The 23,961-nt window shown below is 38.8% G+C and overlaps 1 protein-coding gene and 1 non-coding gene across 3 annotated transcripts in view; both read right to left on the bottom strand.

Annotated features, from left to right (window-relative positions):
* LOC106652982 (mucin-5AC-like) overlaps positions 1 to 23,961 on the bottom strand; it is a 77,663-nt gene that overhangs the window by 15,713 nt on the left and 37,989 nt on the right. For both annotated transcript variants that reach the window (XM_023460688.1, XM_023460689.1), the window contains exon 2: positions 19,504 to 19,559. In XM_023460688.1, coding sequence (XP_023316456.1) covers positions 19,504 to 19,531 — 28 coding nt within the window. In that variant the 5' untranslated portion in view covers positions 19,532 to 19,559. The remainder of the gene's footprint in view (positions 1 to 19,503; positions 19,560 to 23,961) is intronic.
* Positions 20,837 to 20,909, bottom strand: Trnaf-gaa. Its single transcript has one exon. It is a non-coding gene; the product is annotated as a tRNA-Phe (tRNA).

The following is a 23,961-nucleotide window of genomic DNA, read 5'->3' as shown; positions in this document are numbered from 1 at the left end:
AGATGTCAAGCTCAAAATGTATTTGCCGTCATTTGAAAAAATTGATGACTATTCTTCAAACCACTTGGAGAATGTGAAGAATTGCAACAATTTTAAAACTCAGAATATTATTAAACTAGAAAGCGTGGGTGAAGTGAAGCATGACATTTTCGGTGACACTACAGAAGAATTAAAGTTGAATTTCGACGGTGAGCTAGTCGAACAAAATAAAAAAAAAGAATTACAAAAAAGTTTAACAATCAACATAATTCCGAAAGTCACATTGGTACAGTGCATAATGATACTACCCATGCATGTCAAATGTGCGAAAAGACATTCACAAGAAAAAGTTATATCCAGACTTTTATTTTTTATGTAAAAACAACGATTAAATTAAAAAAAAAAAAAACAATAAATTTTTTGTACTAAATGAAGCAAATTAATAATAATAAAGCTAATAAAATGTCAAAATCCTTGAGTTTATATCAATTGTTGAATAAAATGTTTGCTGTTTCTGGGACCACAGTGAACAATCATCAATGCCCACTAGACACTTTTGACAACAAAAATCTCAATAGCAATTTAGTCTCGAATTTTTCTGATTTTTTAATAGAATTTTTTATATACGTGTGCCCTTTGATAATGAGCAGGCGTAAAAACAGTATCAACCCAGCTTTTTTTTTTAATTTTTAGGTACTCCGAGGAAAGAGCACGTCTTTGTATCGGGCGCACGTCGATAAAAATATTAATTGTATACTTTCCCTCGGATTCGTATGTGTACGTCAACGCTTCTTTTGAAAATCACATCTTTCAATGAGGGATAAAAAGTATTACCATATTGCGAGTCATCGTCTGTCAGAAAAGCGCGCTCGACATTGATAAACGTAAGTTGCATGTGCGAGTACATCCGAAATATATTATATCCACGAGGACGAGGACGACGACGATACTCTGCATGTAACAATGAGCTTGAGCGACGTATGTCGACGTGCATGTGTATCCTCTGCACGTGACAATTTGAATTCGCAAACATGTCCGAGTCTCGTGCGGCATTATACCAGCAGCTGTCCGTCCGCGACTCTATCTGTAATGCACTTTTTCCGTCGTTGCGATGGCGGATATTTTGTCATTGCGAACGGCGTGTATCACTTCAGCGGCACATCTTCTCATCGTTGATTTTATATACCCAACGCAGTTTCGCGATCTTATTACGATTACATCGATAACCTTTTACAATCGATTTCAAAATCGTCGAACCCAAGTGTGTAGGTACACGCTTACGTGCGCATATATAAATACTATTTCAATATTGCAGCTCGCACTTGAGAATCTTCGCTCTGTATTTACATACTGTACTACTGCTGCAAGGCTCAGAGTCAAGGCAATTGCGATACATCTTTTCACCTACATTAGAATCCATAACGAATATAACGTTCGCCACATGCGGCGAACTAAGGGCAACATTTCGGTTGACGTTCTCTCTCTCTCTCTCTCTCTTCCCCGAACGATTTTTACCGAGCTTCCATTGCATTCGATTCATTCCGGTGTAACGATCTTCTCTCGCTATGGGAGGCATGTGTGTGCGATCGTATCCATGTACTCTCGCGCATATACTTTCTATTCGATGCATTCGAGGTATACTGGCATAATAGCCACGCACGTGTATGTGTCTGTGTCTGTGTGTATGTGTTTATGTGTATCAGCTACAGAAATAACACATGTAAACATATAATAATATATGGGGCACCATTATAAATATCGGCTACCGAAACTTTTTGCTCTCTCGCCTCTGCTGATCGAGCGCGAGCCGACGATATCCAATGCGATCGATGATTATCTGCAATACTCGCGAGTGGCCACACACATATAGGTAGTATCCACACAGAATTCGGTCACTATTGTGCACTCTCGCGCAGATGTATGTGTGTAGGCCGCGTACATACCTTCGACGTAATGTACCATATACCTGTATACATCGATCGTTTCGTCCTGCGCGAACAGAAATAGAACGCGCAGCGCGTGTCGTAATATCGCGCGCGCTCCCGAACATTATAAAAGTGCGAGCCTTTAACCCAGCTGGATATAGTAAAGGCATTATCCGATCGGTTTGCTGCCGCATTAACACGCAATGTGAGTGCGCGCGAGTGCAGTATATAGATGTGTGTATCGATGATCAGCAGCAGCGATGGCGAGAGTAATACTTTTACCTTAAGCGCGAAAAGCTATGACGTAAAATCTGTAACAACGAGGAGTCGTTTTTACTACGGTCGCAGCAGCAGCGGGCGCTTTTATATATATATCGATCGCGATTCGCGCGCGAGCTGTTTATTTACTTTATCCCGTATTGCAGCTCTAATGGCCTGGAATTTCAAAGGTGCTTATCGACTCCGATTCGAGACCTGGAGTGATTTTCTACTCCTCTTTTTTTTTGTCTTTGGTCATTATAACTTCTGACTTGAATGAAAACAGTTAAGTACCGAGACCGTTGCATTTAAAGCGAGTACTGATACTTTTTTCATAATTAATCAATATATGGCCGATTCTCTGTGAAATTGAATGGTCAAAAAAAATTTTTATTTCTGCAAATATGAAAAACTTGTTGTATTTGATGTCAGATTTGTCCCAAAAAATTTTTAGAAAAATTGGGGCCTTCTATGACACTTTTTCAGAGGCCCAAAGTTGGCCATTTTTTTTGAAATTCATGAAAAATACACTAATATTCAAATAATTCCTGGATCAGGGTAGAATATGATTCAAAAGTAAAAGTGCCCAGCAACTTTTTTGTTGGAAATTGTCCAAATTTGCAGAAAAAAAGTATGCCAAAGTGATTGAAGCCACTTAAAAACGTAATAATGGGAAAACATAAAAAAAAAAAACATAAAACAAGAAATCTACTCGAGTTCGAACCGGACTTTCATTTCCTAAACTATGTAAAAAGCTTCCTAAAGATGTCAACTAATGCCTGATAAAGTTTTGTAATGGGTCTTAAAGTTTAACGCAATGTAGACAACAATGTGTGGCAAAAAAGGACTGAAAATGGCTGTTTTTGGTGATTTTAGGCATTTTCGGCCCATTTTTGGCCAAACATTTATGATCATTGATAAAATAAAGTATAGTATACACCACATTGATTAATTAGCGATGTAAAGTGTACTATGCATTATACGAATAATTTTGATACTTTTATTACATTTGCATCATTTACGCAAATAATATCTCAGAAAAGTTTGTTTCAATATCAGCTCAGTATATTCAATTATGTCCTCGGAATGTAATGAAGATTGAGGTAAAATATGGTTTTTTCATAACTCGAGCAAAGCAGAATTATTGAACTTAAAACTATAAAAACGCATCCCACAAAAATAATTGTATCTCAACGAAATTGAGAAATTTTTAAAATCTAAAAACGGCATTAGAAAGGTGAGATGAAAGCCTGTTAGATTAATTATTGAATTTTTTCCTATGAGTGATTATGCTGAGCAGTTTTCTTGAAGAAATGAATAAACTTTTATCGAAGCACGCAAAAACCAAGTTTTTTTGGCATACAGTCGCTTATAACTTTTAAATTAGAGAGAAAGGGAAAAAGTGTGTGTGCGTATTTGTATGCACTCAATTTTAATTTTCCACGGACAAGGTCTGAAGAATTTGGCCCCTTTTTCCAATTCGCGACGGTAAACAAAATTGAAAGTTTTTACGGTAACTAGTCAGGGTGCGAGTCTGGCAGATTTTGCCAGACTTCGGAAAACTCACGATTTTCTAGAGAAAAAGGTCTGCCGAAAATTCTGTCAAATTCGCCAAACTGTTTTAAATTTCCTTTTCAAGTCTGTATGAAAGTACGGCATAGTAGCCAAAGCGAGACTTCAGCCACACTTCTATGCCAGACTTTTGCGGCACTTTTGCCATACTTTTTTTTTACACGGGCTGTTTCGATATTCGATGGAGCAGTATGGGTCGCGTCAACGCTCTCTATACTCAAACTCAAACTGAAACTATATGGCACTCTGTAGATCTGGGCCCCGAGTGGTGGGTATCGACAGCAGCAGCAGCAGCAGCAGCAGCAGCAGTCAATACAAATTGATACATCATCGCACAGGTGAGGTGGTGTCCCGACGAGCGATTTGTATCTCGAACTCGCTCGATGTATGTACAATATTGTGTACACAGCACATAGCATACATCGAGTATACATAACGTGTACCTACGTATAAATTCAACAGTAGCTGCTGCAGTAGTAGTGGTCCGCCCAGATGTATAATGTCTAATGTGTGCCGCATGTGCATCGTACAAGCAACTTGTGCCGCTGCAGCTCTAGCTATCTTACCAACCTACCTAGCTATATGTACGCGAGGAGAGAACGTGATCGTTATGACCGAGCACATATTGCTACCTTATGTGCAGCAGCAACAAGCCTATATATATGCACCTCTAGATGTCTGTTTATATGTAGCCCCGCGTGCATGTATGTGTGTGTGTGTGTGTGCAACTCTCGCCGCCGCCGCGCATGATCGATCTGCCCATTACACAAGATGATGATGAGGACGGAGCCGACGCCGCCGTCTAGCTGCCGCGTGTTACGCGTACACATTATTATATACATACACAAGTTGCGATCGCGGCTTGATGGATTTTACGCGGGTACACTGCCCTGCCAGATACGTTATACGCGAGGATAGCATCGTATCGTGGTCGATTATTTCTCCCTTTCCCCCGCGCGCGTTTGTTTTTTCCTCTCTTTTTCGTGTGGCGAAAAGTAATCGCATTGTGAAATTTACGATCGTCTCTCGTGGTGTACGATTTTCTTGCACGTGATTTTCTATATGTATTACACGCACCACACGACTTCCTAATCAGAGCGGACATTGAGCCAATGAACCGAATCTCTGTATGAGTATTATATACGCGATCCTTGCTAATGTAAGGATTCGCCTTTGCGGGTCTCTCTCTCTCTCTCGAATACGAGAATTCACGCTTAATATGATCGGGAGGCGCGCGCGCGCGAAGTTTACACAGCCAGAGTTCTCCGCGCAGGAAGCAGCTCAGCTCGCGTCTCAATGAAATACTTGAATTATACATGGGACGAAGTGCCGCTGCCTTCTTACTTATTATTATACGTTCATATTCGCGAATGCAACGCTGCTGATTCGACTCAATCAAGGAAAAGCTCGTTCATTATTAACGAAGATCGTCTGTGTGTAGGTTCAATCGAGAGACGCTGCAGAGTTTATATAAGTAATAATAAACGAAATTTTAAACGTGGACTCTATTATCATGCTACTCGCGAGCTGTTTTGACTAATAGAATATTATAATGCAAGCCGCTGCCCGAGGAAGATAAAAAAGCTGGCAATTTAGAAAGTAGAGCATCGTCTCGTGGGTATACGTACCTTATATGAACCATTTAAGTATACAAAAATATTCGAATTAAACATGCAATCGGTATTTAACGCTCGAGAGAGATAGAGATAAGGATCGCACGAGTCAACGAGAACGAAAGAGATCGCGTAAGAGACGTGATTGTTGCGCCCCGACAATTATTCGTCCAGAAGTAATACGTACAACAATATATAGCGTACACGCGTATAAATAAATCAGTCGTCGCCGAGCGGATCGCGTCATAATCCACGTGCTGTTGGCGCTTGCAATGTGTGCGTGTGTGTGATATAACCCATGCCAGGCGCATTGTCGACGCTGCTGCTGTACACATATTGCGAACGAGATCCGCGTTTGATAGACAGCAGTGCGCGGCAGCCGTGCAGTATATGTAGTACAGAGGGCCTCGATGCATCGCGGCGTGTGCGGCGCATAATATGCAGAGTGCGCGAGAGATACATTAGGCTGCCGTACATGCATGCTATGCGTGCTGTGTGCTAATCTTCGCAGATTCGACCCAGTTTTTCCGCCGCGCGTACTACGGATCAGCGCGATATCGATCACGCGCGTGTGCGTGTATGACGGCGGTGGCGGCATGAGTGCGAGTAGCGAATGGAGAGTGAGAAGTTTTTTTCTCATTTTTTCCTGCAGCTCGCTAAATGCCGAAAGAGAGAGATAGCAAAAATTCGAGATTTTGATAGACACGTGTTGCGAGTGGTAGTGCGCAGTTATTAGAGTCGAGAGAGAGAGAGAGAGAGAGCCACGATGTATCTATATTAATCGATCGAGTAGTTGCTGTATTTCATGTATATAAATCCTATGTGCGTTACGTTACTCGCGTACGGGCTTCAATATTAACGCAGACACGCTGATAAGACTTGGCGCTCGGCGAGATGATTCGATAACAATTGTTGCACGCGCGCGCGCCTATGCTCCATGTTGAAAATTGTTGAATGATATGCCTTGAGAATCATATTGTTCCGTATTATACATACTATATACTATGTATGTAAGATACGCGCGCGAAGTAATTGAAGTTTTGACACGTGAAGTTTTCATACTTCCTCGGGTGTGTGTTGCTGCTCCCGCTGCTGCCGCTGAATGAAAAATCATTTGATTATTCTTATTATGCATGCTACGTACGCGGGCGCGCAGCCGAGTAGTTGTGTCAATATGATACACGGATCACCGTGCGCCACGCGGTATACGCGAACAATGCAGCTCGCGCGCCGAGAGCTTGGGCGAAACAATGAGAAAATCGTGAAAAGCTAATCGCGATGTATATGCAATTATATATTTTTTGCGCGAAAAAAAGAACTACGAGCAACATTGTCGACTAGACTTCGAGGAGATCGACTTTCGTGAGTGAAATAAGACAGCTCTTCGCGCGAGAGCTTCGAAACTTCATCATCTTCTGCTGTTTTGGAAAGTTAAGGCTTATGCTATTATACTGTAGTTAAAAGCGTGTGTTTAGCTTTATAATGAAAATATCGGATGCTTGACGACGACGAGAGATATGTACTGTTGTACAAGCTCGAGCGGAAAATTCCTCGGCAAAACTTTCGTTACGCGTTATCGCGCGCGCGTGAATTATTTTATTGAAATTCAAAAGCCGCGCGCTGAAGCTCGTATAAGGATCGCTGCGTGTGTACCACGAGTGCAGCAGCTCCTGTGTGTGTAGACTAGACTCATCGCCAACTCTCATCTTTCTCTTTCTCTCTCTCTCTCTCTCTCGCGAGTTTTACTTTTCATCCTATGGTGAACCACTCGCGAACCTCGTGAATACATATAGGCATCTTTGCGCACATACACACATACATGCAAAACCGCAACGATGTGTATGCATGAAACTTCCTGAAAGTAAAAGTAAGTCATGTGTGCGCGCGAGGCAGAAAAGTTCTCGTTTATAATAGCCTATAAGGCAAATGTGTCCTTAACATTTTGCATTCTCTCTCTCCCTCCAATAAAACAGTCGAATTCTTTAAACGAGCAGTCGATAGCTCGAGCGAATTCGCGGCCGCCGCATTGTTGAGGAACGCGATCTTTCGGCGAGATATGGCGCGCATTATAGGCATGTGCTTATGCGCGTCTAATGCGCCGCGTGAAAGAATTCCTCGCATAAGTTTGTGTGTGTGTGTGCGTGTCTGTGTGTGTATTGTACTGACACGAGACTTATTAAATATGACACTGCGCGCCTGTCGAAGCTCTATAATTTTTTCAATATAAGCACAATAACGTGTAATAACTATTGAATCGGCATCGACTTTGAATTAATAATCTTGCCAGGGAATATGAGCAGCAATAAGCGGAGCATTAGCATGAGAAGCTATACAGTAAATACAGTGTGTAATAAAGCAGAAAAATTCCTCGCAGTTTTCTCTCCCAATTATAAATCGATGATAAAGGTCGTTTCATAACAACCGACGAGAATTATCATCCATACAATTCTCAACGCACCTAATAAGCAACATTAGACTCGACAAAATCAAACAGTTGTTGCGAAAATTGTGCAAATCCCCAAGGCTCCTATAGCAGTTATCATAAAGGAAAAAGGTACATCGTAAAATATCAGTGCGCAGGGCGATGATGCTCGACGCAGAAGAAAAAGCAAGCTCACGAAAAAAAACGAAGCACAAAGATCGTTAGCACTACGTAGGTCTAGATATTTTATGTTTATAAAGGTCATATTTTTGCTGCTGCGCTTCTCGAGCTCTCTCGTTGGCTTTTTGCCGTAGTTCATCGTCAAACGGCGGCGGCGAGTTTCTCTCTAATATAACCCGTTACCCGTTCGCGAGGTCACGATGCTTAGGAGTCGAGCTTGAGGCCTCTTCGATCCTTGACTTTTACCCAGCTGCTGCCGCAGCGTCTGCCGCTACAGCAACTCGGCTGTGCACTTGGGTATACGTATACGTATGCTTGTATATCGGTGGAAAAAGGGAGAGAAGAGATTTACATTCGCGTCGCGCGGGACATCTTGCTACACATGAATGTTCCTCCACACGTATAGCAAGTATAACAGAGTGCATCTAAATGGCCGAGGTAAAGAGAGAGAAAGAGAGAGAGAGAGAGGAGGTCGATGCGCAGCATAAGGAGGCAAAAAAAATCGGAATAATAATAATAATAAGCAGTAAAGGAGTGTAAGTATGTATGCAGATCAGGCTGGATAACGTCGAACTCGGCGTGTTATTCATAATTTTATCCCTGAACGAGGGTATATCGCCACCGCACAGATTTTGCCACACACGCGGTAGTCTATATACATAACGAACGCGATGAGTATATCACCCTACGGTTTTGCATTTTATATATCGTTTACAAGGTGCGCACGCAAAAGTTTATGTAAAATTTCTCGTTTTTGTAGCGTCGACGACGAAAAGATTTACAATTCTTTATATCTACTCGACGAATCAATGGTAATATGATTGGAGACGACGACATCCGCATTATTTCAGAATATTCAACGATTTCACGCGCTTAAAAAGTTACACGCGATTCAGGAAACTTTCATGAAAATTTTAAAAATATAATAATAATATTACACGCTCGCAGAGTCGCGGTAGATATGAATCGTGTAAAGTATGCAAAATCCACATTTAAACGTTCGATTCAATTTAAATACGTTAAATCCCGACACGTTAAAATGCGTGTAATACGCCGCGCGGTCCAACACACATCCCAACGAGCCGAGAGACAGATGACTTTCACACTTCCTGCAACTCGCGCGCGGTAATCTCATCTCTCTTTCTCGCTGTGCTGCAGTACGCGGTGGTTACTGCTACGAGGCATAAAAATCAAAAAGTTTTCATTTCTCCCGATGGCGAGCTGTATATAACAGCGAAAAAGAGACGCACAATGTTACTTAAATGGCAACTAAACTGCAAACATTGAGAGTCGCATTTCTTATAGGCTCTGGTGTTACCATCTGCTACCGCGATGACTCCGCGTGCTCAAATAATATATATCCCATGGGCACTAATTAAATCTCTTCTCGCGCGCGAGAGACATTCTCGAGAGTCGCCTCGATATCCGCGTGTACAGCTCTTTCTGCGATGGCTTTCGCTTTGATTTTTATCTAATGCAATATTATTTAATCATCCATCCGCTCTCGCGTATAGTTATGTATACTTTATTTACAAAGAATCGATTAAAATGCATTGATTAGTAAGTTGTGGTATATATTAAGAGCTCTAATAAATTAGCAAAATCTGTTATTTTTCTTTCATCCCCAAAAATGATACAAAAATTTCAAATTTCGCTGACTAATTTTGTATAAATATCTATTATTTATAAATAAATCTTTTTCAGTTTCACAGCTCAGTCAACTTTGTTCGACGTTCAGTGAAATTCGTTTTTAATGATCTTGCATAAAAGAGGAACTTAGATCCATAGTATATTTAAAAAAATACATAGATGTGATGTATGTTATTGACGATCTTCCATATTTTGTGTAAGGATATCTCAGATAATAGGATAAGGCCATCTAACGTTTTTTCATGGTACTTTAAGTTCGTATTGGTCAAGGTAAACTGGCTTCTCAGGTAAACTTATCATAGTGTAAATTTACTTATTTACGTTCTTTGATACTATGTCAATATGTTGACTTGAAATCTTGTCGATCTCATAACGATCATAGAAATAACATTTTTAGTCAAACTTAGATCGTTGCATCTGAGGTCTCGTAATATGCGTCTTTCTACATATTTCAAAAACTCTTAAAGAGGTACTTCCGAGCAGAACTACCAACTGTGAGGAACTAAATATTTTTATTGCTCAGCTGGTGTACCTAAATTAAATATGTACTAATGGTCTGCTAGCAACACAAATGTTTATATTTAATAAAACATTATCGATATAAAAATAAATAACCCATTATTTATTCTATTTGTGAATTTCTATCAATTATCGGTCAATATAGTCTTCGTTATAAATAATGTAAGATATTTGCGTTTCGCTGAGAAATTCAAAAATGTTAGGTTATATCATCCGCTCCCACCGGCGAAATTCCACGTCAAATTTCCCTAGATTAGTGTCAATAAATTATTATTAATTAATTGAGCATTAAAAAGTTATCCAATGTCTACGAAAATTTAACTGTACATTCTTTGATAGTTTATTATGATACATATAAAATTTTACTCGAATCTTTTCGGTAAATTTTGAGATATTCTCTTGTATGCTGACTTTCTCATTCGATTCAATGTTAAATTGAAATACGATTATCTTCTAAACGAAGTACTGAACATGCATAAAATTTTGCAAGTTCATTTGTATCATTAAAAAGGATTAGTGTACGTAGTTTGAGTCGAATTTCTTCGGTAAATTTTGAGCGGAGGTACCTCCTTAAGGTGACTCTTTACTGACTCGGCTAGTCAATACGAGTGTAGTTAGTTTGTTTTGACTCTTGTGATGCTCGAGGGCCCTATGCTGTAGCGTTGTAAGCGTCCCCTCTCCTCTTCAGCAGCTCGGTATAAATTCTCCATTTTAGAAATATAGGGGCTAGATAAAAATCGCGGCAGCGCATTTTTTGAAGGTTCAGAGAAAAAGTACCCGATTTCTGGTGTTATGGGAACCCTCTGAAGGCAGGGCAAGGTAGAAAATCGACTTGGAAAAAAATTGTAAGCCAAAAAATCACGTTGTTTTGTTTTAATTGCAAAATAAACGACGATAATGATTATTTATTGCAAAAATAATACCGGATTCTGAAAGAGCATACCCAAAACTCCTGGGTATGGATTTTCAAGAAAATATTTTAACTTAATCTATGATTTTTTTACAACGGAAAATTCATGCACAAAATTGCACTTTTGCGCGTTAATGGGTTAATGGGTTAAGCAGCAAGATGTCTCTTCGGAGCTGAATTCGGCATGACGCTACCTTCGCATCCCGTAGTGTGAAAATCATAAAAATCAAGTTCGGTTAAAGATGGCTTTTTGCGAAAACAATTTAAAACTGTACATGCTGATATCAAAGTCAGCCTAAAAATCAAAATTTCAATCCATTTTTCTGAATCTTCACTGAATATTTATCTAAAAGGCTCTACAGTAGCTACCTTAAAATCATTAAAATAAAGCTCGTCATGGAGCCTTTTGTTCAGTAAAGGACTCAAAAAGTGGGATTAAAATTTGGATTTTTGGGCTAATTTCGTCATCCTCTTAAACCTCAAAGAGTTAAATTCACACCTCTAAAGAGAACATGTTCACGTAAAACTCTTTCTGATAAAGTACTAGGATTCACGTTGAGAACGCAGATTGGTCATTTTTGAAAATAATAATCCAAATTATAAATTACGTTACCTTGTCAATTTTGAAAAAAAATAATCTGCGTTCGCAACGCTTTTAAGTGTAGGGTTTACGAATTACTTTTTTGAATCCTATTAAGCATTGCACCGAAAAGAATTTCTGGCGAACATTTCTTGGGAATAACTTTTGAGAGGTACCAATGTTATTTCTTTGGGGTTTAAAAAGTGTTAAATTGTCTTCTTTGAATGCGTTTTTATTTTATTTTCATTGTACGAATGGTCGAAGTAGAATCTTGCTAAATCGAGTCCTATCCTTCTTAATCCACAGTAGCATCATTTTGCTAGGAGATGTAGATATTCGACGGTCCCCACGAAGAGTAACACGTTTGTGTGTTAATTTAAATGGAAACGTGTTACTCTTCGTGGGGACCTTCGATATATTTTATTTATGAATGATTTTACCAGCGGCCCGTAAGCAATTATTTTTCTTCGCCTGCGCAGAGGAAAATGCTATTATAGGACCACTGAATATGAAATATGTGTAGCGAACGTCGTTTGTTCGTAACCACGTTCAGAGCCTGGGAGCGACGGTTCAAGAAATTATTATTGATTGCATTCATTAGACTCGTTGATATAGAGACGAGAACATCTCAATAAACTCAAATAGAAAATATTAATATTCTATTTTATTATTTTCTATATTGGTGACCTCGACTACTACGAATACTTCGATTTGGCCTTGAAAATTTTTCCTGCCGATTCCTGATTCTTTTGCCGGCATCGTCTCAACATGTTTCGCGACGAAAATCCGGCTGTCCTCCGTGAGCGCAACGAACAACTTCTCCAAGAATTGGAAGTTTTACGACAAGAAGCTGAGGATCTGCGAAATAATCGCGCAGCTATTCCAAATAATGCACCGGATGCTGCTGCCCTCGCTGCGGCCCCCGCTAATTTATTATTTTCTATATATGGTATGTAGTCTAAGCCGTCAAAAAAGAAATCCCTTATGCACTTCTTTTGCGGCCTCGGCCTGGGGTTATGTACGATTTAGTTTTTCACTGTGACTGATCAGGTTAACGAATTATTTATGAACAATCTTTTTAATCTGCTCTGTTCCGATTATACATTTCGATTTTGATTCGATATCGATATACATACTTCAATTCATAGAGACATTCAGCGCGCTTCGCGCGACTCATCATTCGAAATTCGATATTCGATTCTATATTCGATATTCGATTCGATATTTGAAATTCTCTATGATTCGATAATCGCATCCTCAAATTTATTATTAGATTATCATGAAAACATGTACTTTTTAATATACCAATCAAAAGCTTATACTTTCAACTTCATATTATCAGTTTTTGGGAGAGCTGTATGATATATTTTGCGAGATATTCAATAAGAAGGGTCCAAAAGTTAATGTGCGCCTATATAGGCCGTGCCAAACAGTCAATTTTCGATGGCCTTTTTCTTGAAAATTAGCATGACAACAGGGTCTGAAATTTTGCAGGGAGATAATTAGATCACTAATTAACGTTGTCCCAAAATTTCAAGATCTTGTATGAAAAAATGTTTAAGTAAAGAGTCACCTTAAACACTAAACATTGAAACCGATCAAATGTTTTCGATTTGTTACTTGTAATCATCTTGTTTCAAACAAGTTTATTATTAATGAATTTCCGTGAATAAAGTTTACACGGATGTCTAACAAACTGCTGTTTTAATTGTTATATTCACAGCATTAGTTTGTAAAAGCCAAAAATATATTTTTCAAGGATAGGTATAACAGCCTTTTTAAATATAATTAGTCTAATTGGATACAAAAAACATTTAAATGTATCTCTACAGTACTCTAAGAATTTGATTCAATCCACTTGACTTTAACTCTTTTTTCAGGTACTAGATGTTCCTAAGATAGCGCTAGATGGCATATGACTGAATTTCCAGAAACCAAAAGATGAAAGGCAAAATTTTAGCTCGAAGTAAAAGTGAACTTTGAAATATAAAAAGATAATCATAATTTCTTATATTTTTATGCCAACTGGCACCAACGAATCCAGAATGCGTCAGGCCTTTTCTCCTTTCTTGTGTATCATTGTCACTTAAAGTTGCAAAAAACCTTGAAGGGAATGGTAGCATATGACACCGCTAAGCACAGCATAATAATTTACAGTGTATCATCCTCGCAACATCATCGCGTAGCACGGCTGACCATACATGGCAATTATACTTTCTAGATATGATAGTAGCATCATCAGCAGCAACAGGCATGAAAACCTATAGAGGTGCCTCTATTATGTATACGATCTTAGCCAAGGATTTGCGCTTTATGCGCTTATAATTATGAGCTGTACGATAGTACCTTAACGATTAAGGAATGTACATTAAGTGACTCTGTGTATGTGTGAGTGTGTATGTTTAAAGGAAACATTTGCTGAAAGCACAATGGGACGCTTATCTACTTAACACATGCGCGTTGAACCTCGCACTGCACCGCTGACGATTTATTTCACTCTCCGTGACACCGTTCAACGTCTCGCGAGATATTATAATCGATCGGTGCAGCCTCAGCGAGACGAAGGGTATAAGAAAAAAAATTGCTCGTCGTTTCATATTATACGTATATTATTGTATATTATGCTCTTCGACGAACGTTACTTAACGTGTTGCCAATGATTTTTAACCCCCGTGATCGCGCGCGGTAGGTATAACTTCGACGAACTACACACACAGCAGCTGCCGAGGAGAATATCTTGTTACTCGTTCGGATCGCGTCGGAGGAGCCTAAAATTACGTAAGTCCCGCGAGCGAACGATCTGTTATACGTTACATCTATCGGCTGCTGTATGCACATGCAGCAATAAAATCATCTTCGGAATCCTCTTCTTCGTTCTTGATTATTTTTCTGTTATTTATACGATGCACGTGGATAGCTCATAACCGCGCGCGCGCAGCCAACCGTATCTGAGCTGCTGCTGTTGCTGCCGTGCACATCATCGTCGACTTTGCACTTATTGGTCGTTTTTACAAGGAGGGTGTTTTGTTCGTACAAGGAGGATAATTGTGAAACCGCACGTGAAGTTTGAATTTTTTTTCGTTTTCCCGAAAAGTCTCGTGTAACTTTGACGCGCCAAGCTCAGCGGTGTTGTTAATGATAATTATAATATCGACGTTAACGTAATTATCTGTCGAAAATGTTGCGCACACACACACGCTTACTTACAGAGAAAACTACATGCCTAGCTAGTTTTATGAAAACTATAACTCGCACTTTAAACTCGGCTTTGAAACAAATTTCAAAGCAATCCATACTCAATTTTATTCAAGGTATTCGTTGATGATGGTAAAAACATTTATGAAAATTCGACCATGATTAAAGTCAACCTCCACCGCTAGATGGCGAGTTCCTTTGTTCGTAAATCTGCAAGTGGTAAAGTAAATATAATTATATATAAGCACTTAAATAGCTATGTGTTTAGCCTAAACCTAACCAGCTGTCTAATTGTTTACCTAAACAGCTATCTTAAACAGCTATTTTGTTTATTTTATTGTATCAAATTACATTAGATAAAATAAGTAGATTTTCAGCACAAAAATTAACATTTATGATATTGAATTTATATTTACAAATTTAATGTAACCAGCATTTGATATTAGATATGCAGAATTAAATCATGAGGAGCAGTAGCACCTAGCTTGCAAATATGGGCTGTAAGAAAATTAATGTGAATTTGATGAATTTTAAATTGAATTATTTAATATTTATTTTAAAGCTCTTACAGGATTATTAATTCACAACTTGTAATTGCTATGAATGCTAAATTATAAAAAAAAAATGCCATTTATTTTAATGTAAATATTTTTAATAGTGCAATAGTTTAATAAAATGCTATGTATTATTGCATACAAGACGACGTAGCCACAGCAGCAGGTAGCTTCATAATTTTTCGGGGAATTTTTTTTCATGATGTAATTAGGCTCACTCAGAGAAAGAGAAAGAGAGAGAGAGAGAGACCGCCACCTCGCATCGAGTCGATAAATCGACAAAGAAAAATGCGCCCGCGCCGATCACTCGTTCGCGCGCCGATCACTCGTCCGCCCGCCGAATCGAGCTTTTTAAAAGGCCTATGCATAGCTCGGGCACACTAATAGGCAATCGCAGTATTTTACAGTGGTAGATAACTTAGTTAATTGTAATTTCAACTCAATAAATATTTTTCCCCTTAAACGATTCGGGAGGGCATTATCTAATACAATTAGAATCCATCTTAATTAACTCGGCGATAAATCACCGCGTCCGCTGCTCGCACAACGCGCGCGCGACAGGCTCCATACACTCTGTGTATTACGTGTATATATATGGCTCTTTTTTAGCGTTCTATGAAAATTTCGACTTTCATCGTTTAAATTTATGATCATTAACGCATTATGAATATTCCCGGCAAAAATAGTATGAAAATCGAAAAGTGCAGAGTCCGTAAAACGTCGCGATAGAGGCGTTTTCTCAATTAAACGTTGATAAATGCGACAGCGAATATAATCCGATTACGTCCTGTTTCCAGGATGGCAGGTGCAACGATCGAAGCTTTTATAATGGAGCGATCGACAAAAAACGCGACGACGCACACGCGACAATAAAGACACGATAAATCGACAGCTTCGACAGCGGCTGTGTGTTTATACAGACGTTTCAAAAGAATGACCACATCGCGCGTCGATAGATTTATCTGCCATAGAATTTTGCATGCTGCACTCGAGTAATACTTGTGCGAGTGTCTGTGTATGTACAACAAGGCGCGGAACAAGTGAACGAAAACAACGAACCACGTGTCAGCGTGAACGTGGCGCGTCTGTGTAGGTATATGATCTTTGGCGCGGCGCGAAAGGGAATCGCGTCCTTGAGCGCTATGTGCCACACACAGCAGAGAAATGAAAATACGGTGCGGTGCGATGCAGTGCGCTCGGAGAGAGACAGAGAGAGAAAGAGAGCAAGAGATTGAGAGGGAAAAGAGAGAGAAAAATTCATCCAACAACAAAAGGTCGATTGTTTCCGCCCGGTTGAGAGGTAAAGCCGCTGCCACCGCTCCGTGGGGCTTCGATACCGATCGATCGTTCGCTTCGTATTATATACACATGCACATTTATTGACTTGTATACATTATTTTACAAAGTGGAAGTGTAATGAGCCGCGGAGCAGCGCGCGCGTATATATTTTTAATCCCGGCCCTGTTCGCGTATCGGATCATTCTTGATATACTTTATTGGCTAGACGCTTTTTTCTCTTACTATTTTTTTTATTTTCTTTTATTTTCTTGAAAATTCGAAAGGGAGTACAGAGTAGCACCGACGATCATGTTCTTATCGATGATATGGAAGCGATGTTATTGTCTGTGTATGTGTATAAGCGAGGTAGAGGCGAATTGGTAAGAGTGCACGATTCGCTCGTTTACGGTGTGCTTATTGTAATGAGGCGCTTTAATAGAGCAGCATCGGAAACAAATTTCTTCCAAGAGTGGATAGGCAGCTACGATTGATCTGATTATAATTTCGTGAAATTTTTAAAAATATATATAACCTCGTTACGTAATGGATTTTATATGAAAAATAATTAATATTATGAAGAGAATAGTATCAGAAAAGTGTTGATTCTCGTAAAAATACACACGACGTGTGCGATAGCAGCGGTGCACCAGATTATTCCATTTCACAATATGTTTATTGAAGTGTTCTGCCATTTCCCGTTTCTTTTGATATCTGTATACATAGTTTGGCTCTTTCTCTCTTTCGCTCGCTCGCTTCTGCTCTATCTCGCAACTTCATCTTAATACACTTTTTCGCCCGTGCTCGAACAATCAAGCCTACTTTTATTTACATAAGAAGTGATAATAATAATACACGAAAGCATAGATAACCTACTTCCATGTAGAATTTATGTTTATTAAAAATTTTTTTTTACATCTTGTGGTTACGAAAAAAAAGAGAATAATAATAAGTTGGCCAAAAACCGATAGCAATTTCGTACGAAAGCGCGAGCAAGTGCTCATCTTGTTTAATCTCTATACCTCGGACCACGGGATAGGAGGAGGGAAAAGCCAGGGGGGTAAAAAGGTTAAAAGGAAAAGAAGCAGTTAGAAAAAGAGCAATGAAACTCGCGTACTTGTGCAACTACGAGTCGGCGTTGGTGCGTATGTGTGTGTAGGTAAGCGTGTGCATACGTATATAGCGAGCAAATTAAAAGAACTCGAACGCGCGAGATAGCAAAGAACTTTGCACTCTCTTATTCTTTCTCTCTCTCTCTCTCTCTCTCTCTCTCTCTCTCTCTCTCTCTCTCTCTCTCTCTCTCACTCTCGACCATTACTTAAAACAATCATCCCCCTGCAGCAGTAGCAGCAACAAAAGTGGTAACCGTTAAAAAAAGGAAGAAAGAAAGAAGCGAAGAGTAAAAGAAGCTTCGGGTATGAGGACGATGCGCTGCAACTGCTGCTGGAGAATAAACTTTTCCTCTCCCTCGCTTTACGTGTAATCTGGCAAAAGTAAATTCTTCGGGCCACCCGATGGGAAACGCTCGAGCGAAGTAGATAGTACACATAGGCAAGCAAACCATTTCGTGCAACTTCATCCAAATAGAAGCGGAGGAGGAGAGCGCCCCGAGATGCTAATTGAATAATCGTACCGACCATTAGCGTTTTGCAAGCAGCAGTGAGCTAGCAGCAGCAGCGAGCTCTTCTTCTAAGTGGCGCTTATGCGTGTACAAGTGTATATAACGCTCCGTACCCGCACTGCACGGAAATTAAGGTATAGCTCCGAAGTAAACGAGTTATTAATTTTTTTTGCTCATTTTGTTTTTGTTTTTTTTTATGATGCTTATGCCTTCCCCCGCACACATCGTTTACAATGTGTACATAAAGGCGAAACGGTGTTTTTTACAGGCTCATCTGAGCTCATAAGCGCCTTGTACATAAAATGTGTTCTTTGGGTGATTTAAATGAATTTTAGATGACTTGGGGTATACACGGTATTTATACTGGCGCGAGCGCGCGGAGCTCGACAGATTTCCCAACTCGTGAAGCATTGCTTATGCTTTTTGATCGACGACTCGGGCCAAGGATTATAAATCTGGCAGCATTAATTTTGCATTATAGAATACGACGGATTTATGCTGCTGCTGTATACTCTAGCAAAAAAAAATTGCCGAAAACTCCAAGTAATAAAATCATCCTGACTTGTATCTCGAGCCTTCCTCCTCTATGTGTTTGCAGAATAAAATCACAAAAGAGAAAGAGCAACAGCAGCAGCAGATGCATCCTTGCCAAGCGCGCAACCCGCGCCGTGTGTTCCCGCACTCGAATATTTGTGTTTGCTATAGTCTAGCAGCTTTCAGCACTCTGTGCACGCAGCGTACGAATTTCTCAATTTTCTTCGCAACAGCTCGCTCAGACAACAAATAGTATATAGCTGTAGTAGCGGCTACGGCCCGCGTCGCCGTTTTTGCCGCGATGGCGATGCCTCATTATCGCGTTCTTGATCGTCACGCCAGAAGGAATCTTGTTTTCTGTGCAGTACTCCCGAAAAACAGTGAAATTTCCGTCTCCCTTTGCCGCGCGTACCCACTAGTCGCGCAAGTGCGTCTATATAGCCAGCAGCAACAACAACCTTCAAGGCCTTATATTTTATTCAAAGATTTAATGAATCGCGTGAAATGGAAAAAAAAGAAATTGGGACAGGTGCTTTCGGGATTATTTAGCAAAAATTTGGAAATTAACACAGAACTTTGTTTGTTATATCCGCTCCAACATTTAATTTCAAAATTATTGACAAATCATTAATTGCCGGTACTTTAATCTCTCGTTCTTTAATTTGAATCGTTGTTGTTATTATTATAAGAGCGAGAAATATTGAGAAAGTACTTACATAGCAGAAGAAAGAACTTGAAAATCATCGTCGCAACAGGGACGCCAGCGCGAAGCCTGCAAAAATAATGCAAATGCTTAATTAGTGGTTCTTGATTTCATTGCAATATAATATATGTAATTAATAATTATCAAGTCTCATTATATACAGTTTCAACGCTCTCGCAGTGCCTTAACATGCGCTAGACTTAGTCGCGAAAGAGCACATCGTTTAAGAGCCTGAAATTATATGCACCGTTTCATCATCGTCGCAGATAGACCAGCCACGCGGCAAATAATGCACGATTATTATGGGACTCAATTTAAAGTGGTCCTGTCGTTATGCCCGAGATATTAAAATGATTTATTTTCTGAGCGGCGAGTACAATATCGTACATATAGATATAATTTACACAGGCTTGCGATATATCGAAGTATCTTGGGATATGTAGCCACAAGCGAAAAATTTAAATACAATGAAGCACAAAGTATGCGGTGCGCAACTTTTTTAATGCTCGCGTTATAAGAATATTAAGCTCGTTAGCCCATATTCGCATCTTGCTGCACTTCGGCTTTTATGATAAATTTATGAATTATTTTCCGGAGGGTGGCTGTTCAGAATTAGTTCGCCTGCTATACACACGTCGCTGACCTTTTTCCTGGAATAACGAAAAAAAATTTCATAGGGAAAATAAAATTCATTTTTTGTTCTACATACACCTCGAGTAATGCGAAAAATGAGAATTACTCGAGTCGATAAACTTTACGTGCTATTATATACGATTGCGTCACGAGGCGTGTGCGTGTCGCTTTTTTTTTGTTTCGTTTCGGAACGCACGTGTGTGCAGTGCGCGTGAGATTTATATATTTTACTGGTAATAAATTCAATAAGATGCACTTTACTCTCTCACGCTTTTACTTAGTGCATAGCGGAGAGAATCGCGACAAACATAATTTTTTTTTTCCGTCAACCGAGCATTCTATACTGGCGGCATCCACCACCTGATCTGGCTTACGCAGAAGGAATTGTTGAAAAATTATTACGTATTTGTGTGTCTCTGTGTCCGCGTCGAGTGCATTACGGAGGGGCTTACTTAAATAAGAGGCCTCTTATTGCCTTGGAAAAAAGCGAAAGAAGAAGTTAATCATGCTCACTGTCTAATGCGGTATCCGTTTCGAGATAAAAACGTGATACTTTTATTTTTGAATCTCGTGCGAGTTTATGCGAGGAAGGAAGCAAGCAACGTTCATGAAAGCGAGTGTAGTCCGTAAGAAAAATTATTAGCGAAGCCGAAAAAATCAAAATTGAAATCTAGTCAATTTATACCGTTAGGATAATAATTGTCAATTTCAACTGCCGAAACCCGGGATTGAACCGGGGACATTTAGATCTTCAGTCTAACGCTCTCCCAACTGAGCTATTTCGGCTATGGAGACGAGTTTGCAATGGCGTGTTAAACAATGACAATACTATACAAATGCTCTATGAGCAATTAAAAAGACAAAGTTAGATGTAAGTACACTTGTATCGATGATCTTTGTCAGTTTTTATGAGAAAATGTAGGTGAAAAAAGCAACCAGAAGACCTGAATCTTGCAATCAAAGTTCTGATAATACGGTGTGTTATAGAGTGCCTCGATGCATGTTTTCTTTCGGCAATCGATCATATGTTAGATGCTCCTTCTATCAACACGGAGCAAACCCATGAGCAAGTCAAGTCAGCTCATGGCCAGATAAATTTCAAACTGACAAACAAGATTGAAAATAATCACTCTTGCCAATAATGAAACTCATTTACAAAACTTTATTCCAAAGAGTTCAGTTCGAAGAGCTGTATTATCTTTTATATTGATATAGAAAATAACAAAGATTCTTTTATAATGTGGAAAATCCTCTAAAAAATGGGCCCTAAGGCCCATGAGATCAAATTAAGCACAGGGAGTTTCAGTATTGGGTACCAGACCCCAAAAAAATTTTGGAGCAAATCTATGACCCGAAGCTGGGGTGGTCTCTTTGTAAGTATGAAAAGTAAGAAACGCGAAAAATTTTCCACACAACCAGAAATTCGGTCATGAAAAACGAGTCTTTTGACGGGGCGAGCGGTTAAAAAGAATGATCATAGCTCGAGATATTCATTTCCACGGAGGTGACAGTTTTTTTGACACACGTGAATTTTCCAATAGAATAATTATCGCTGCATAGCTAAAATGTAAAATTTGTACCCGCAACCTACACTAATCGAAAGTTGGGTTATAATACTTGACATTTACGTATCTAGGGACATCAAAAATGAGTTAGCGACCCAAAGCAGGCGGTATATTTGAAGTTATTCAGAAGCATGATTGAAATCCGAGACATTTTTCAATTGTGTGGGAAATTTTTTTAAAACATTTTTCAAGGCCTTATGATAGACTTAAACTTTACATTGGATATATAGAAGCTGGTCTTGTAGTTATTATAGGGACAGGTGCTTATGAGAATGCATGGTTTATGCAAATAGAGTTGATTTTGAGATCTAGACATGCCACGGAGGTGACGTTTGGCATGTATATCTTCACGGCAAATTTAACTGGCACTAAGAAATTGAAATATTTATGTCCAATCATGAAGAATAAAACAATATTTAATGAACGACCGAGCCAGTTTTGGCTCATCTTCACTAGTTTAAGAACATGGCATGTAGACAGAGAAAAAGCAGACTTCAGGAGAATCAACCATATCTTGACATAAAAATTATGCTTATTGTAATTATTTCAGAGTTAAACAAGAACCTCCGGATGAGTTACTTGACGAAAATGTTCATGCAACAAATGATAGCTCATCCGACGTTAAAAATGTTCGATTCGTCAGAGAATATTCAGTAAGAATCGTCAGTTATATAAATTTCTCATAGTTAACTTTTTTTTACAAAATTTTTGATAAAACTTGATATTTTATAATAGTTGCTCCGAGAATGTAACGAAAATCGTAAAACCGAACTTGACGAAATAAAAATTGAATTAGAGTGTAGAGACGAGAAGCCCAGCATGAATTTATTTGAAGTTACAAAAATTGACGATTGTTCTCAAAATCACTTGCAGCATACGAGTCATAACGTGGATTATAAAACTCGAAACATTATTAAAACAGAGAACGATGGCAGATTTAAGAAAGAATTGAATTTGAATTTCGATTGTCAACTAGTCTAGAAAAATAAAAATGGAGAAAATAACACAGAGTTAAACTATAACAATAGACACAAAACTCATATCAGTAAAGTACACAGTGGTATCGATTATGCATGCAATGTTTGCGGCAATACGTATTTAAAAAAAAGTAATCTCAATAAACACATTAACGCAGCGCACAAGGGTGTCACATATATATCTATTACTATATAGTAGAGAGGATGTGGTTCGCTTGCTCCCCAAAATTTCCACCTGCTCCCCCACAATTTTTTCAAAAATGTGAAATTCACGTGATTTTTACATGATTTTCGGTGTTTTTCCCCGTATAAATTATTACTGCTCCCCAAAAATTCCACTGCTCCCCACTGCTCCTCCACTGCTCCTCCACCGTAAATCCACCGGATATGTGACAGGTATTTTTATAACAATAACGTATATCACGTATAATAATACAAAGGTACTTTTATACATAGGTACTTTTATAATAAACAACAAAAAATTTCCAAGAAATCAAAAAAAAAATCGTGTCGTGATACGATCAGTCCAGGATCGGGCTACCTTTCCGTAAGACACTATAGGTAAATGATTAGAATACGGTGTTATCGATGGATTTTGACTCGCTGAACCCAAATTTGGTAATTAATGTTGGCTGCAAGTGGTACCATGTGGTTAAAAACCCATTTGTTTAAAAAAATTACTAAAATCGTCGAATATGGATTTTTAAACATAATATTCGTATTCTAAGAAAATTTTTAAGAAAAAAATGTCCCTTGTGATTTTTCTCTAAAATGCATATTTATCGTTAGGTAATCCTTAGGAATCTTGAAAAAAAACTACAAGACTTTGCATAGAGATGTGCGAAGAATAATAAAAAGCGCTCACATCATCGAAAATATTGTTTTTCATGTTATTACACGCAATCGAATATCACGAAATTAGCGTTTTTTTCATTTTCATTGGCTTATAACTCGATAAATATGCATTTTAGAGAAAAATCACAAGGAACATTTTTCTCAAAAAATTTTTGGTAGAACACAAACATGATGCTTAAAGATCCATATTCGACCATTTTGGTAATTTAATTAAACAAATGGATTTTTGACGATATGGTACCACTCAGAGCTAAAATTAACCACCAAATTCGTGCGTCAAAATTGATCGATAACACCTTATTCTAACCATTCACCTACAGTTTTCTACGGGAAGGTAGCCCGCTCCCGGACTAAATAAATATAGCCAAAAATGTATTTTCCTACTGACTATTTTTTTTTAATTTTTCATCAATAAAATACTTGACCGTTTTATTACTAAAA

Source organism: Trichogramma pretiosum, unplaced genomic scaffold, assembly GCF_000599845.2.
Source record: "Trichogramma pretiosum strain Unisexual culture from Peru unplaced genomic scaffold, Tpre_2.0 scaffold30, whole genome shotgun sequence".
Classification (NCBI taxonomy): Eukaryota; Metazoa; Arthropoda; class Insecta; order Hymenoptera; family Trichogrammatidae; genus Trichogramma; species Trichogramma pretiosum.
Note: the sequence above shows the minus strand (reverse complement) of the source record. Positions and strands in the feature narration are given on the sequence as shown.